General features: G+C 35.1%; 1 protein-coding gene across 11 annotated transcripts in view; it reads left to right on the forward strand.

Annotated features, from left to right (window-relative positions):
- Window positions 1-17,603, forward strand: part of AKAP9 (A-kinase anchoring protein 9) — a 150,214-nt gene that overhangs the window by 64,709 nt on the left and 67,902 nt on the right. For 9 of the 11 annotated variants that reach the window (XM_059933800.1, XM_059933803.1, XM_059933805.1 and 6 more), the window contains 6 exons: window positions 1,872-1,968; window positions 3,225-3,317; window positions 13,495-13,848; window positions 15,126-15,350; window positions 16,442-16,582; window positions 17,079-17,182. In XM_059933800.1, the coding sequence (XP_059789783.1) occupies window positions 1,872-1,968; window positions 3,225-3,317; window positions 13,495-13,848; window positions 15,126-15,350; window positions 16,442-16,582; window positions 17,079-17,182 (1,014 nt within the window). The remainder of the gene's footprint in view (window positions 1-1,871; window positions 1,969-3,224; window positions 3,318-13,494; window positions 13,849-15,125; window positions 15,351-16,441; window positions 16,583-17,078; window positions 17,183-17,603) is intronic. The other 2 variants (XM_059933809.1, XM_059933812.1) reach the window with 1 other exon arrangement.

Raw genomic sequence — 17,603 nt, forward strand, 5'->3', positions numbered from 1 at the left:
CAGCCAAAGCGCTGGAACATAAACCCATGTCTTTGTGGCATTTTTCAGTGCCCATCACTTCACATTTCTGCAGTGATGTTTTTTGGAGTGGCTCCAGGGGGAATGGAAATGAAGGGTTGACTATGAGACATTGAAATAGAAGGAATCTTGGGAGCAAAGCAGACGAAAGATGACCTGTGTTGTTTGAGCTAGAGAATATGGAGGTTTATGATGTATTAATATAAACAGAGAAATCAGACAGGTGGAGGGTAGGACCTTAATTTGTAAGATGGGAACAGTGAATTTGGTTTTAGCCAGACTATTTTTTTGAATTTGGGATAAACACTTTCAAATGCTATAAAATTACAGAATTGAAGTCCTTGTGGACTAAGCAGCATTTTTTTTTTTTTTTTGAAGTTTGGGTCTTTATAGCTGGATAAATAATCAGGAGGATTTTCCATGGGCTATGAAAATAAGAAGACATGAAACAAAAGGATCATAATAGTGTATGCAAGAAACTATGAGGAAACAGACAAAATGATAAGAAAGAAGAACCAGGAAAGGGCAGAGAATAAAGACAAGAAAAATGAGTTTTTACGATCATGTAACATGAATATAGAAGATGTATAGGCAAGTCACAACAGAAGAAACTTTCACGACCAGTAGCATTTGAAAGAATGTGTAATCTCAAAAATAAAGACATACATGTTCTAAGAAAGTTTTAAGACTGTTATGACTCTGTGTTGTTGAAGTTTTGAGAAAATACTTAAATGGTACTATTATGGAGTTAAATTAATGTAAGTTTTTCAAAGATGGCATTATATTAAAATTTTAAATGTTAACAATTATAGGATTTTTTTATGTAGAAACATCTACAGATGTGTGCAAAGATATATTTATGAGGATTTACACCATAGCTTTACTTGTAAGAGTGAACATTTGGAAATGACTAAATACAGTACAATCTAGAATAAGGACATGAGTACCAAAAGATACATAAATAGATTAAAAACAAAAAAATTCCAGAAGTGGTTATGTGTAAATTAAGAATCTTTCTCATTGTCACTGCCCACCTATTCCACTAGAGGTAATCAGTGTTACTTTTTTTTTTAAATGACGGTCTTATTTATTTATTTATTTATTTATTTATTTATTTATTTGGCTGTGTTGCTTCTTCGTTGCAGCGCGCAGGCTTTCTCTAGTTGCAGCAAGCGGGGGCTACTCTTTGTTGTGGTGCGCGGGCTCCTCATTGCGGTGGCTTCTCTTGTTGCGGAGCATGGGCTCTAGGCACGTGGGCTTCAGTAGTTTTGACACGTGGGCTCAGTAGTTGTGGCTTGCTGGCTCTAGAGCGCAGGCTCAGTAGTTGTGGTGCATGGGCATAGCTGCTCCGCAGCATGTGGGATCCTCCTGGACCAGGGATTGAACCCATGTCCCCTACATTGGCAGGCGGATTCTTAACCACTGCACCACCAGGGAAGCCCATCAGTGATACTTTTGATGTGTATTCTTTCAGACTTTTTTCTCTGTGTGTGTGTGTGTGTGTAAATTTTTAATAAAAATGAGATTTTATAAACTTTTTTACTCAATAATAGCATAGGTAACTTTTAAAAAATGTTAATACTTACAAAGAGCTCCATGTCATGCTTTTGTAGTAGACTTTATACAATGGCATAAAATTCAGGGGTAATCTGTTAAAATATTCTGTCATTTAATTCTGCTGCTTTATTTTTAATCAGTCAAAAATATGACTTAAGTTACAATACCTGTAACTCTTGACCTGTCATTCTTGTTTCCATTGCCCCAATACACATTTTATGCATGCTGTAAATTTGGACTAACAGTAAAATTTACACACAACGCTAATTCTTTCATCCTCTTTTATTTATTTTTAGCTTTTCCATTGATTCAATGGTAATTACTGAATCTGATGTACAGAAAACAGTATACCCTGGAAGTTGTATAAAACAGAACATTGATGGTGCAACAGAGGTATTATATTTTTAAACTGTTATGTACACTGATTTTATTTTTGTTACTGTCATTTTTATGTCTGTGGTTTAATAATTATCCAGTAAATAGTTGCTAAGAATTAAGTATAGTAAATATGAGGATAATACCTTATATAAAAGACCCAGAAGAATATGTAAGTGAAGAAATTTGATGTACTTTCATAGCATAGGAAAAACACAAGAAAGTTGAAATTAAGAGGTGTTTTTTCCCCCTAAATATGTTCTAGTTTAAACTTTGTCTTGTTTTATATGACATAGGGTGTATTACAAATTAGTTTCAGTGCCCTGAACTTTATAACAAATTAGTTTCAGAAAAGAGAAACAGCTTTCCTTCCTACCATGGGGAGTTGAACTAGGCTGTCTCTAGAATAGTATTTAGGAATTCCCAAAATTCAGTATGCTAGGGCTGGGACATTGGATGAGGCTTTCTTCAGCACAGGCCATATGCTATAGAAAAGCCCCTCATCTTTTACAGTATATCTCATTTAGCTAAACCACCTTTTGCCTCTCCTCAGCACTGTATATATTCCCAATTTGTGGCCACTTTTCTCAAACATAACTGTAAAACCCTGATCTCCACTCAGTAAATTTTTAGTTCTTAAGTCCTACAGAAAAAGATCATTGCCCTCTCTCATTCTGGATATAGAAGAGAGACATTGGCCACATTCTCAATTCTTCCACATTCATCCCACATGGAATATCTGTTTGGATGACATTCAGATAATTGGTAAATAAAGAAATACTTTCTTGCCAAGAACATGTTTACATTTAAATAACCATTCTTTTTTTTTCTGTTTATAAAAGTAATTTGTATTTGTAGAAAACTGGATACTATTAATAAGTACCAAGAAGAAAAGAAATTTGTTTATAATGTCAGCAAAGATAGCCACTGTTAACATTACTTAAAATTAAATACATGCACATCTTATTAATTATATTTAAGAAGTATCTTTTCCCCACTCTAGAACTGTGTGTTAGTAATTGTAAATATATTTCTCACTTTGCCTCTTTGTTAAGTTCACAATAGTAAGTACAATTATTTAGTAGAATTGTACACTAGAATTATTCACTAGAATTATTGTTTTCAATTAAGGGAGCAGAAATTTATTTATTAAAATTTTTCAGAAGCTTTCTAAAAAATAGTAATCTTTTGAAGATATTTGAGAGTAGAAGTTTAAAAATAAGTGGTGTACAATTAGTGTAAATAAATATGTCATACTTTGCTTTTTAATTTAGTTTTCTGGTGAATTTGGAGTGAAACAGGAAACAAATATGGTTAAGTTGCTGGAAAAACAGTACCAAGAACGATTAGAAGAAGAAGTAGCTAAGGTAAGTTTATAGTTTATTTGGAAGGCTATTGTGGTCTGTATTCCCCTTTAGCCTTCAAAAAACATATGTTTTATTGGTGGTGATGCACTTTATTCTTTGTTGTAAATTTTATACATAGCTCATTTAAGTTATCAGATACTGGTATTAACCACAATTGCCTTTGAGTGGAATGTTCTGTGAATTTTTCTTTAAGAAACGCTTTCTTCTCTTGATGTAGAATAGCAATTAGAAACTTTTCAGAGTTATAAATTTGTTACCTTGTGAGTAGTACCATAGGAAGGAGTTCGGCCTTCCTTAAAGGTGGGGGATATGGTAGGAAATGAGAAAAGTGCTTGGTCTTTTATGTATTACCTTTGCCTACCTCCTCCCAGAGAAGTTATTGTGATGTTAATGACTGTAGATGCTCTTGGCTGCTATGCCCAGAGCTATTCTTGTAATCTCCTGAACACCAAGCATATCACCTAGTATACCATTATGATTCCATTTCTTTTGTCTCTGTATTCTCTTTTAAAATACTTATACCTAATTGGGTTCTTATTTTGGAACAGTTGAATTCTGAGTTTGTCTGCTTGTTTTTTATAATATTTAAACTGTTCCAATGTAACAATCGTAGTGGAGTATGTGCATTTTAAAGTGGAAGGAGTGACAGAATTTACAGGAAATGCATAAGGAATTAGGTTAAACATAAATTAGATGAGGAGGTCAAGACTCAAGGAAGTATGTGGGCCATAAAGATCTACTCACTTCTATATCTGAATTGAATATTTAGTTCACAGTAAAAAGTGAGGCACCATCACTTTTATATAGCTCTCACTATCTAGTTCTTTTAGAGACTTGCAGGTTTTCTTTTGTACTTACCTTTTACATAAATTTCTCAAGTGAAATGTTTATAGCAGAGCATCATAGTATTAGTAGTTAAGAACATGAGGTTTGCTATAAGATTTACCATGCTTTAAATTCTTGTTCTTCTGCTTTACTAGATTTGTGATCTTAGGAAAGTTACTTAAGTTTTCAATCTCAGCTCCCTCTATGTTAACAGAGGAGAATAATAGAAATAATACTAATTCTTGTGAAGATTCAATGAACTAATACATATAAGGCACCTAGAAGATAGTAAAGACTCATAAGTGACATTTTCAAAGTAGTCTTACTACTATGATAATGGTGATGATATAAATGTGTTTTGTGAAGCATCATTTATCCAAGCTGATAGCAGATTACCAAAGTACAGGTCAGTGAAAACTGTTCCAAAGGCAGCCAAGGTACTGTGATCCAAGAGACATTTGATGGCCCAGCTTGATCCTGGAATAGTATAGATGGTTTATATTAGTACAGATGGGATTATGTTCTACCCTATAACCCTCACATACGATATAGAAAAAGACAGAAACATTGTTTTCAAAGCACAGGGTATATGAAGAAGCCAGTAGAGGTAGTGATTCCCAACATAGATAACATTAGATTCAGCCTGTGATTTGGATATGTACTACTGAAAAAATAGACATTCATTAACATTTCACTGCCAGGCAGTATTCTGAATGCTAGAGTATAACAGAGGAAAAAGAGATGAAATCATTACTCCTATAGACCTTACATTCTAGTTGGTGCAAATAGACAATATACAGATGGTAGTAAATACTATGAAGAAAAAAATGAACCAGGGTAATAGGACCAGGAAATTCCATGGGGAGTGAGATGGTGTTATTTTATATAGGGTAATCACAGAAGGCCTCACTTCTGAAGTGACATTAGGGGAGAATCCAGATGGAAGTGAGAGAGTGAATTGTTAAGATAACAGATTGAGCACCTTTTAAGAAAGTGGGATGCAAAAGAAAAAGTCCACAGTTCTCCAGTGGATGTCTTCAAGAGGTGTCCAGGAAGAACCGGCAAGAGTGTGAAGGTCACCTGCCCAACTGCCAGCTTTGCCGAGTTGGAGGATGGTTTGATTCAGTCCTGCCACCTCTGTATTCATGGGTTCCATTTGGAGAAATATCATGAAGTCCTGGTACAGATTTATCTCCTCAGCAGATGTAACTATATACAAGAAGAAGAAATACAGGGAAAGAGGGGCAAGGATTTGCCCTTCAAGGGAAGATAATACTACAGGTAATTTGACCTAAGCAAATGGAAGAATGGAGTTACTGTTTACTTACGTGTTGGATGTAGAATGAAAAGGAACGCAAAGGAGTAGTTTTTGGAGAGGAGTGGGTGACTTAAGGATTCAGCTTTCCCGTTAAATGCAAAACACTTATTAAATGTGTAAATATAAGTGTTAAGGAAGTGATTGGATATATAAATCTAGAGTTCAGGAACTAAAATAAAAATAGACATGTAAATACAGTAGTTAGTATCTAGTTAGTATCTAGTGTTTTTCAAGCTGTGAGATATAATTTCTTTTTAAGTCATGAAATCAATTTATTGGTTTGGGACCAGGATTTTAATATTAATGGAAAAGTTCAATTATATAAAACATATACACACAAGTACCTATGTATGCTTTGGGTCACAATATAAAATTTTTTTTATTGTTGTTGTATGTGTATGTTTACCATGGTTGCAGTGAAAAATATTGAAAAATATTAATATAGTGAGTGTAAATAGAGCAGGGGCCTGGGAACTGAGCCTAGAGAATGCCAATGTTTAATGCTTTTCTTTTCTTTTTGTTTTTAATTTATTTATTTATTTTTGGCTGCATTGGGTCTTCGTTGCTGTGCACGGGCTTTCTCTAGTTGCAGTGAGTGGGGGCCACTCTTCGTTGCGGTGTGCGGGCTTCTTGTTGCGGTGGCTTCTCTTATTGCAGAGCATGGGCTCTAGAGCACAGGCTCAGTAGTTACGGTGCACAAGCTTAGTTGCTTCACGGCATGTGGGATCTTCCCGGACCAGGGCTCGAACCTGTGTCCCCTGCATTGGCAGGCGGATTCTTAACCACTGTGCCACCAGGGGAGCCCAGTACCGATGTTTAGAGGTCAGAGAAATGAGGAAGAACAAAGGAGGTGAAGAAAGAGTGGTAAATTAAATATGGAAAGGACAAAAGATTGCATCACAGAAGCCAATAATAAAAGTGTATCAAGAAGAGAATGTATTAAACTGTGTCAGATGTTTCTGGTAAGTCAAGAAAAATTAGAAGTGCAAATAAATCATTGGATTTTACGATGTGAAATCATTGGTGGCTTTCACAAGAACACATTTGATGGGATGGTAAAGACAAACTGATTACATTGGATTTGAGAGAGAGTGAAGAAGAAGAATGAGGAATTATTTTGTCTTACTTGAAAGAGGAGGAGAGAAGTACAGTGGTAGCTAAAGGCTGATGTAGGGAGTCAAGTCGTGGATTTTTGTTGTTGCTGGTTTGTTTTTGTTTAAGATGAAGGATATCACATCGTATTTCTATGCTAATAGAAGTGATTGAGGAGAAAGGGAAAAAAATAGCTGATTAAAGAGAGAGAGGAACAGTTGCTGGAGCAATGTCCTTGAGTAGATGAGAAAAGATGCAATCCCCTGAAAAGCTGCCATTAGATAGGAGCATGGTAGTTTAATCCATTAAAACAGGAAGGAAGGTAAGAATATTTGACTCATGATTCAGGTATGTTTTCAGATGCAGTATTTGGAGACTGTGGAAGTTCTTTTCTGATTGCTTCTGTTTTCTCAGTAAAATAAAAAGCAAAGTCGGCACCTGAGAATGAGAAAGGAAGAGAAGATGTTGGAGCTTTAAGGAGAAAACAAGAAAACAAAGGGCTAAGAGGAGGAATAAGAAATGGAAAAGACAAGGGAAATTGAGTAGAATCACCCAGTATCACTAATGGCTCATTTCAAGGGTAGTGGTTGTGAATTTAAAATGAGACCAGTCAGCTTGGTTTTTTATTTTTCTCCTCAATTAAGTTCAGCTACACAGGCACAGAGTAGGCAGAGTTAATTGTAAACACAGGTGAAATTTGTTAGATGGTATGGCGGTGAATAGAAAGGAGAGAATTACAAGGTAGTTGAGTCTGTTTTTTTGTTTGTTTGTTTCAAACCACACAGTTCATTATTTGTTATCCATTTCTAATCTAAATATACAAAAGAAAGTGATCTTATGATACCAGTTTTTCAGAATTTCAGAAGTTTGTTTTGTGACTTAACATATGGTCAGGTTTTTTGTTGTTTGCTTGTAATCATCCTTATAGAGGTGTAATTTACATGAAATTTACATTCCCTAATTATAAGTGCAAAATTTAGTGAATTTTAACTAATGTTTGCATGTATGAAACCAACACCACAATCAAGATTTAAAACATTTCCATCAACTCCAAAGTGTTTTCATGTCCCTTTGGAGCCAGTCTCCTCCATTTTATATTGTTGGGTTCTACAATACTTAATAATACTTTGCCAAGACTGTTTGTCTGGGGAATTCCCAGGTTCAGTCCCTGGTGGGGAACTAGGATCCCACAAGCTACATGGTGTGGCCAAGAAAAAAAGAATATTTGTATTCTGTTTTCATGAGGAATATTATCCCTAGCTTTATTTTCTTATAATGTCTTTGGTTTTGATATTAGGATAATGCTGGTCTTATAAAATGCTGGAATATATTCCCTCTTCTTCTATTTTCAGGAAGAATTTATGTTGTACTGGTATTATTTCAGACTTAAATATTTTGTAGAATTAGATAATGAATCTTACTGGGCCTAGAGTTTACCTTGTTGGAAGTTTTTTTTTTTTTTTTTTTTAACTGAATTCAGTTTCTTTAATAGATTTTGTTATTTTCAGGTGATGTATTTATTTTAGAGTGAGCTTTGGTAGTTTGTGTCACTCAAGGAATTGGTCCATTTCATCTAAGCTGTTGAATTTACTGTTGGTAGAGCTGTTTATAGTATCCCTTTATCATTTAATGGCTATGGGATCTGAATGTTATCTGTACTTTCTCACTTTTTTCCTTGTCAGTGTAGCTAGAAGTTTATTGATTATATTGATATTTCCAAGGATCCAGCTTTTGGGGTTTTTTTAAATGGTTTTTGTTTTATTTTCATTGGTGGTGGTTCTTTATTTTTTGCTTGTTTCTGTTTGCTTTGGGTTTAATTTGCTCTTTTTCTAGTTTCCTAAAAGACCTTTCTTCTTCTCCAATATATGCATTTAATGCTATAAGTTTCCCTTTAAGTTTTTCTTTAAGCTGCATTCCACAAATTTTCATTCAATCCAAATCTTTTCTTTCTCTTTTGACCTCCTTTTTGATTCATAGGTTATTTAGAAATACGTTGTTTCATATCCATATCTTTGGGATTTTCAGATATCTTCCTATTGATTGATTTGATTAATATAATATTTTTTAATTTCTTCATGGTTGGGCATACCTTGTATGATTTCATTTCATTTAAATTTGTTGCCCCAAATATGTTCTATCTGGTTGAATACTCCATGCATACTTGAAAAGAATGTTGTATTCTGCTGTTTTTCACACTTTATTTCCCTTTGGTGTTATTTCCCTTCAGCCTGAAAAACGTCCTTTAGCGTTTGTTTGGTTTTTTTAGAGTGTATCTCCTGGCAACAATTTTGATATACAACAAAGTATATGTCATCTAATTCTGAATTGTATGTTGAACATTTTGAATATTTGGTTCTGTAGACTCTAGGTCTTTATAATCCTGTGGAGATTGTGAAGTTTTTTTTAAACTAAGACAACCCAGTTAGGTTCAGACCACAAGTTCTGTGTCACCCTCTCTATACAGATTTCTTCTCCAAGTTTTTTTTTTCCTTCTTCTCCAAGTTTTGACTCCCTCTGCTATTTCCCTGCTTTTGTTTACTTTTCAGAATTCTCAGGTAGTTTGCTTTTGTATTTTGTTCAGAGTTTTCAGTTGCAGTCGGTGGGAGAGAGGCCATAGTGAGCTTACTTTATGCTGACTGGAATTACAAATCTCTATCTAGTGTTTTTTTATTCCACAATTTAGATGCAGTTATTATTGCTTTATACCTATCAGTGTTTAGATTTATCCACATATTTACAAAAATTTTTTTAATGTTCTAATCCTTTCTTAGGCCTTAACTTCTAGGATCATTTTTCTGCTTTTTAAGGGACATCTTTTAGAAGTTCTTTTATTGATGGTCTATTCAGAGTAAACTCTGTTTTTGTCTTCATTTTATATCTTTATTTTTTTTTTCATTTATGAAAGATGGTTTTGTTCACCATTTGAATCTGGGTTGACCGTTATTTTTATGTCAAAACTGTAAAGATAACGTTCCATTGTTTTCTGACTTTTCTTGTTTATGCTGAGAAAGTGCTTGTCGTTTTAACTGTTGTTCCCTCATAGGGAATAATACATTTTTTTTCTGGAAACTTTAAGGTCTTCTTTTTGGTTTTGGTGTTCTCTTTATTTGTTCTTCTATGATTCATTGGCCTTCTTGAATCTTAGGAGTGGTGTATTCTGTATTCTCAGTCATTATCTCATGAAATATTTTCTTTCCATTGTTCTCTAGTGTGTCCTCCTGGAACTCTTGATTAGATGTTGGTTGAATATTCTCACTGTTCTTCATATCTCTTTGCTTCTCTTTCATATTTTTAATCTTTTTGTCTTTCCATGTTGCATTCTTAGTATTGAGAGATAGGCAGATCAGGTTCAAGACAAGAGATTAAAATAGAGGCCAGTTTTAAGGCCTTGACCACTAGTTAGATAAGATTGAAGGTATGTTTTGCTAAGCTGTATTGCCTAGTTCACTAATTCTTTCATCTCTGTCTTTGATATTTTGCTGTAATGGGCATATTTTCCAGATGACAGTGTCCAGAACATTACCACCAAACCCTGGTTCTGGGTAAGCTGGCACAGGCATCCAGGAAGCCCAATTTAGTAGGTGAGATGTAGTAGTGGATTGTTTGGGCAGAAACAGTATAATATATAGTGTTTAAGGTGCTTGAGCTCTATAATTAGACACAGTTTGATTCAAATCTCTAACATTTGTTACATATGTTACCATTGATATGGCTCTTAATCTTGCTGTGCTTCAGTTGTCTCAGCACTGACTCCTGTTATAATTATTCTTCCTAATTCAATTGTAACAAATCTTCCAGGCGGATTTGTTCTGATGTGGAAGTAATAGTGTAATGTTAAATTTTAGAAGGTGGGCCTAGGTAAGACCGCAAAATTTCAACCCCCCTTTCACCATTTATTTGCTCTTTGTTTTGGGGGTCAAAGAGACAAGTAGATCACTCAATCTCTTAATCTACTTAATCTTTCTCCTTAGTTTCCTCATCTGATTAAATTGGGGTAATGTACCTACATTGTAGGATTTTTTTTTTTTTAATTTTATTTATTTATTTTATTTTTGGCTGTGTTGGGTCCTCGTCTCTGCGCGAGGGCTTTCTCCAGTTGCGGCAAGTGGGGGGCCACTCTTCACAGCGGTGCGCGGGCCTCTCACTATCGCGGCCTCTCCTGTTGCGGAGCACAGGCTCCAGATGCGCAGGCTCAGCAATCGTGGCCCACGGGCCCAGTCGCTCCGCGGCATGTGGGATCCTCCCAGACCAGGGCTCGAACCCGTGTCCCCTGCATTGGCAGGCAGACTCTCAACCACTGCGCCACCAAGGAAGCCCCACCTTGTAGGATTTTTATTTTCATTTTTATTTTTAAAAATTTTTTTAACATTTTTATTGTAGTATAATTGCTTTACAGTGTTGTGTTAGTCTCTGCTGTATAACAAAGTGAATCAGCTATATGTATACATATATCCCCATATTCCTTCCCTCTTGTGTCTCCCTCCCACCTTCCCTATCGCACCCCTCTAGGTGGTCACAAAGCATGGAGCTGATCTCCCTGTGCTATGTAGCTGCTTATTGTAGGATTTAAATGAAATAATACAAGGGCTTGATAAATGATTGTTGCTGCTTTTATTCTTGTTGTACTTGTCCGTCATCATCAGCATTATTCTACTGAAGTAGGACTCCATTCAGCTGCTAGAAGACATAGCAACTGGGAGGAAGGAGGCTAGCAGGAACCAGGTGGGAATCAGGACCCCAGATATGCAAATCAGGTTCAAGACAGGACATTAACGTATATGTGGAATCTAGAAAAATGGTACAGATGAACCTATCTGCAAAGCAGAAATAGAGGCACAGACGTAGAGAACAAACATACGGACACCAAGGAGGGTAAGGCGGGGTGGGATGGATTGGGAGATTGGGATTGACATATATACACTACTATGTATAAAATAGATAACTAGTGAGACCCTGCTTTATAGCACAGGGAACTCTATTCAGTGCTCTGTGGTGACCTAAATGGGAAGGAAATCCAACAAAGAGGGGATATATGTATACATATAGCTGATTCACTTTGCTGTACAGCAGAGACTAACACAACATTGTAAAGCAACTATACCCCAATTTAAAAAAAAAAAGAAAAGACAGGACATTAAAGTGATAGTTCAGTTATATGGCCAGGACCAACAGGCAAAACAGAAAAGGTTGAAGGTCAATAGGCACAAAAGTTTCAAATCCCAGGCATGCTGTATCTTATATCTTAAGACTATGGCAATCAGACTTCCCCCACTGCAAATTATATGTGGAGATGGGGCTCAAAATAAAGTTATCCATACAGTTGGTTCTCAGAGGCTTAGACTTGTCAGAGCCAAGGCTGCTAGTCAGAACTTCTAAGTACCTGTGGTAGATGGAACTAAAATAAGCAGGAATTCAGGATCACAGTTGAAGTGTATAGTAAAATAGATTAGATTGAATTGTATCATCATCCTTACCAATGATGCCAAAAGCTCAGCTTCTCTGTACCCTGGTGCCAATCAAATCTCGGAGACAGGGTTTGGGATGAAGTATTGATAGAAAATGATAGCTTTATTGCATTGCCAGGCAAAGGGGGACACAGCAGGCTCCTGCCCTCGAAAACTGTGTCCCACCCCGGGAGGATTTGATGAGGAGTTTTAAAGCAATAGTTTAAGGGTGGGGTTTCTGACAAGATCAGGGTGTACCCAGGGCTTGCCCTCCCTTAATCGCGTCTCAGGTGGTTGATCTCCTAATCTTGATGACCTTCTCTGGTCCCTTTAATCTCGCCTCAGGTGGCTTCTTGGCTGCTCCTCCCTTGATGAGCAACTGTGGGAATCTGCCCTTTGGAACTCAGGGAAGGTCATGGAGGCTAGAGTCTTGCCTACAAGAAATGGGGGACAAAAAAAGGTCTCCGTGCCTGGGAGCCGCGCAGGGCCTCGCTAGGTTTCACTAATCACAGAAACCTAGTATTACTGAGGCCAAGCTCGCTCTGCTCACTGCACAACAGGCCAGTAAATCGGGAGACGAAGTGTTGAGGCAAGAAATACAACTTTATTCGGAAAGCCGGCAGACCGAGAAGATGGCAGACTAATGTCTCCAAAAAACCATCTTATTGGGGTTTGGATGCCAGTTTCTTTTAAGAACAGAGAGTGGGAAGAGGTGGGGAAGTAAAGTAAAAAGGCCCTAAGTCTTACAGATATTTCCTGGAATGGCCAGCCTCAGGGAAGAGATGTGTTAATTTCTTCTTTTCTGCAGCCATTCACAGGTGGGCAGGGTCAGATTGTCTCCCTGTGAGCTGAACAAAGGCACTTTAGTTTCACATTCAGGCAGAGGGGCAGGGTTCCCTGAGGCAGGCCATTATGTATGATTATAATAACAAAAGCAACAAAAAGCAAAGGTTAAAGTAAAAGAAACATTGAAAGGTGGAGTCAAAATTGGCTCTTCCCTGTTACACTCATGCTGTACTTGTGGGGATTTACTGCAAGAAAATCGGAAAGAATATGCGCAATGATATGGTTTAAAAGATTTCATAACAGTGGTGTTTAGTGTTAAGAATGGACTCAGTCTGAATGTCAACATAGAGAACTGATTAAATTTATAGTACATCTGTATAATATGAAACTTTAAACCCATTTAAAATTATATAGAAATGTATTTCTTGACTTAAAGATATTTAAATTTCTATACCAAACATTTATTTCTGTTATGGTAAGAAAAAAATTTTTACAATTATTGATTTTTAAAAGGCAGGCAGTAAAATACTTTGACAGTAGATTCATTGTAAAATAGAGAATCTTTATCTCCTTATCACTTTATCCTAGAATTAGTTTAAAAGCATGAGGCCATCTTTTTACTAATTCGTGTAATTTTGAGAGGTAACTTGCTTTTTAAATTCCTGGTAGTATTTATAGATCTAATCGTTTTTTGTTTGCTTCATTTCTTTAGGTCATTGTGTCAATGAGTATAGCATTTGCTCAGCAAACTGAACTATCTAGAATATCTGGGGAAAAAGAAGATGCTCCATCTTCAAAACAAGCATCTGCTCTCTGTCAGGAAGAACATTATTTAAATGAAATGAAATTATCACAAGGTCAGGTTGGTCTTCAGACTTTCGAGGCAACAGACAAGAAATTTAAAGAAGAATTTAAACCACTTAGTAAAGAGTTAGGAGAAGATGGAAAGGAAGTTCTGTTATCGAATAAGGGTAATCTTGATGATATACTAGAATCAAAGGACCGTGAGCTGACTATTTCAGAAGAAATGTTCTCCAAAGATAAAACATTTATGGTCAGAGAATCTGTAAGTATGCTTCCTTCAGTATAAAAACTTATAAAAAAAAGTGTTACTTTCCTCACTATAAAAATATTAACAGTAGTATTGCTTAATGGAGAAGATAAGTATTCAATTTGGTCTCAACTTGTGATTTTTAAGGTATAAGAATAAATGACTTAATATTATTATTAAATAAAACTAGGCAGATTCATAGTATTCCTGTTTGTCCTATACACATTATGCATGGTGAAACCTCATTGTAAGTTATACCTACATTAATTTTGTTTCAGTCAATTCAAGATCAGTTATACTACAATTTGGCAATATGTATGATTAAAAGATTTGCTTAATTTAATAGGATAATATCACAAGGAAAGAGCTACCCATTTGAGAAGACAATTTAAAGCATTCTACTCTATTTATACTAATACTCTTTTTCTTTACTTATTCATTAATGGAGGATCTATCCTGTGTCTATACCTCAACTGTTTGTGCCTTTAACAGAACGTAGTAAATTCTGCTTCTTTTAAAATTATCTTAATTCAAATTTTTTATTTATGTTCATGATAGGTTATATCTTTTTAGAGGCATATTCAATTAAAATTGTCAACTCTTTATGAAGTGCAAAGTTGTGAGGTAGTCACGGAAACCTCTTTAATTTGCCAGCAACTGTTCAAGGCAGAACGATTTGTTTAAGTAGTAGCTCTTCAGGAATTCAGGTACTTGTTGAAACCCATTAAGGAGTGGACTTCTTATGAGTATGAGAAAGTGGAATATAAGGCTTTTATTTCCAAATAAAAATTATTGAAGTTTGTTTCTTATCAAGCATTTCTCTGTAGTACTCTGATGACCACTGCATAATATAAATTAAAGAGATAAAATTTCTCTTTTTATAAATTTCATTTTAAAATATAAGTATTCTATTTATATTATTTCCTTATAAAATGTCAAGAGAAATAATGGAGTTATTCATTAAGAGTAGAAGGAATCTTGAATGTCTTTTCTTAATTCTTCTCCTCCCTTAGATTTAGATTACGTCTGAAATAACTGATAGTTACTTTGCTTTTGGAGAACAACATGCATAATGATAATAAACTAACTTCACATTGATTTGAAATTATAATTAAGACAAATTTTTAAAATTATTTATGTTTTAGTTTAATAATGGGAATTTTAAAATGAGGTGCTTTGTGGGGTTAGTATTAGAATTACTTTCATTTGTATTTAAAATATCAGTGCTGACAGATTTCCACGAAATGTTTTATGGTTGAAATTTTGATTTTTTTTTTTTTTAACTGTTATAGCTCCATGATGAGATTTTGGTATCAAGTATGGATGCTTCTAGACAACTAATGTTAAATGAAGAACAGTTAGAAGACATGAGGCAGGAACTTGTACGACAGTACCAAGAACATCAACAGGCAACGGAACTTTTAAGGCAGGCACACATGCGGCAGATGGAGAGACAGCGAGAAGACCAGGAACAGCTGCAAGAAGAGATTAAGAGGCTGAATAAACAATTAGCCCAGGTATGGGACCGAGAGTCCCTTTCCTCCCCAATTAAAATAGCAGTGTTCTTTATATCGCTTTTTTTTTTTAAAGTCAGAATTATTGCCGTGATCTGAATAAATACAGATATTTAACATCAGGAACAGACTCCATCAGCACAACAGCCTAAGATCTTGTTCGGGACACCTAACTCAACCTTGGAGTGCACTATCTCTCTACTGTTTGACATATCTGCCTTTTTAGGCATTGAAAAAGTGGTTACAAGGCTGTTTGTTTTTAAACATTCCATTGACCATACATGGCAAAAGTACTTTGACAGTTTTGGAACTTCTTTGTGCTGAGATGCAGTTGATATTCAGTTTTCCCATGTTTATTTATAGTTTTGTGAGTCCACCAAATTAGCATCTCCAAGGTTTACCTTTATCTATTTTTATTCTATCTTTTTAATCATGAATGGAAATCTGAAGTAGTATGTTTCTGCAACTTTCTCCAGGGAAACATCTCTTCTTGATTTGAGAAATGCAAATTTACATAATGTTCTTACCACTTTCTTGACTAAATTTACATATTCCTTGGTATTTGGGAGCTGGATTCTTTTCAATTGCTGTATATAATATACTCACAAAATCATTGTAGAAAAGCAAATATTTATGTAAAAGTTCTTATAAAAACATTTATTCAATTTATTTTGAAAAGTTAAGCTAAAACAAGAGATAACAAATAGGGAACTCTTGAAATATAGTTTCAGATATAGAATAATAGGAAAATTAGGAGTTGAACATAAGACATATCATTTGGAAAAATTAATTTTGCTTTTCTTCATTGCATTTTGTGAATTTAAACTTCTGAATTTTCAATGCAAAACTGGCATATAAAAATAATATTAATTGAGCTGCAAAAATTGCTGAATATTTAGGCCTAATTAGCTTTTTTTTACGTTTCAAATTTTGCATTGAACTTTATATATGCTTTTAACCCCTAATCATGGAATATGAAGCAGGGTAGAACCGGGGCCTGTTGGTTCCAGGGGGTTAAAAGAAGTCTGCTTAATATTCCTGCTTTTTCCTTCTATCGCAAACAATATTCTCTCATGACCTTTTTTCTTATTTAGAGATCCTCAATAGATAATGAAAACCTGGTTTCAGAGAGAGAGAGGGTGCTTTTAGAGGAGCTGGAAGCACTAAAGCAGCTGTCTCTAGCTGGAAGAGAGAAGCTGTGTTGTGAGCTGCGCAACAGCAGTACGCAAACACAGGTAGTATAGACTTTGACCCACCTAGGAGCAGTGGATCCACAATGCAGTAGGGTCTGTGTATCTTTGTTGTTTGTGTGAAATGTATTTTTTATAGGTATGAGCTTAACATATTTGTGATTGTTTACATTTAAGGTAGGTGGGGTCAAGATGCCTTACATTCCATTTAAGGTAATTTGAATCTGACAGCAGTTTAGCAACAGCTGTTGTTTCACCAAGGAGCAGAGTAACCTAACGAACTTTATTGTTGCATTATAGCATGCCTTAGCTTGAATCCATTAAAATTTTTTTCATCTGTGCACCAGACTGTTTTTATCTTTTGTGATAATGCTAATCACTTGATAAAATATAGTTAAATATTATTTCAAACAGTATCTGTTTTGCACGTAGAGGTTTCTTCTTTTCATGTCATAACAATATAGAAGAATGACGTGCTATTTCCAAGATGACAGGTTTTCTTTCTATCTTGTCCTCTCTATCTTTATACAAACTTAAACAGAATGCAGATGAAAACCAAGGAGAAGTTGAGGAGCAGACCTTTAAAGAAAAGGAATTGGACAGAAAACCTGAAGAGGTGACTCCTGAAATTCTGTCCAATGAAAGGTATACAGAATGCATATTTTTTCAATGTAAAGTGAGTTAAAATAGTTGTCTCAATATTATGAACTTTATTTGTCCTTATTTTTTGTACATTTATTTTATTTGTACATTGTACTCTGTATGTAAAAAATGATCAATTTTTGATAATTAAATAGACAAATTAAAAAAAATCTTTTGTATATAAAGTAATTTTATTGGCTATTGATCATATACTTCACTCAGTGAATGATAAGACATTCTTTGGTTATTGAACCTTTCTTGATTAATTTTATTCTACTCATATGCCATTTTTTATCCTAAAAAACAAAGTTGTGCTTGTTGAGTTTATTCCTTCACTGTTTGGACATGCATTCAGTATAAGCCACCCCCTGGTTTGTTCATGACGAGAAAAAAAATGATTTTAGTGATAGTCTGCATTTAACTT

This window comes from Balaenoptera ricei, chromosome 9 (assembly GCF_028023285.1).
Source record: "Balaenoptera ricei isolate mBalRic1 chromosome 9, mBalRic1.hap2, whole genome shotgun sequence".
Classification (NCBI taxonomy): Eukaryota; Metazoa; Chordata; class Mammalia; order Artiodactyla; family Balaenopteridae; genus Balaenoptera; species Balaenoptera ricei.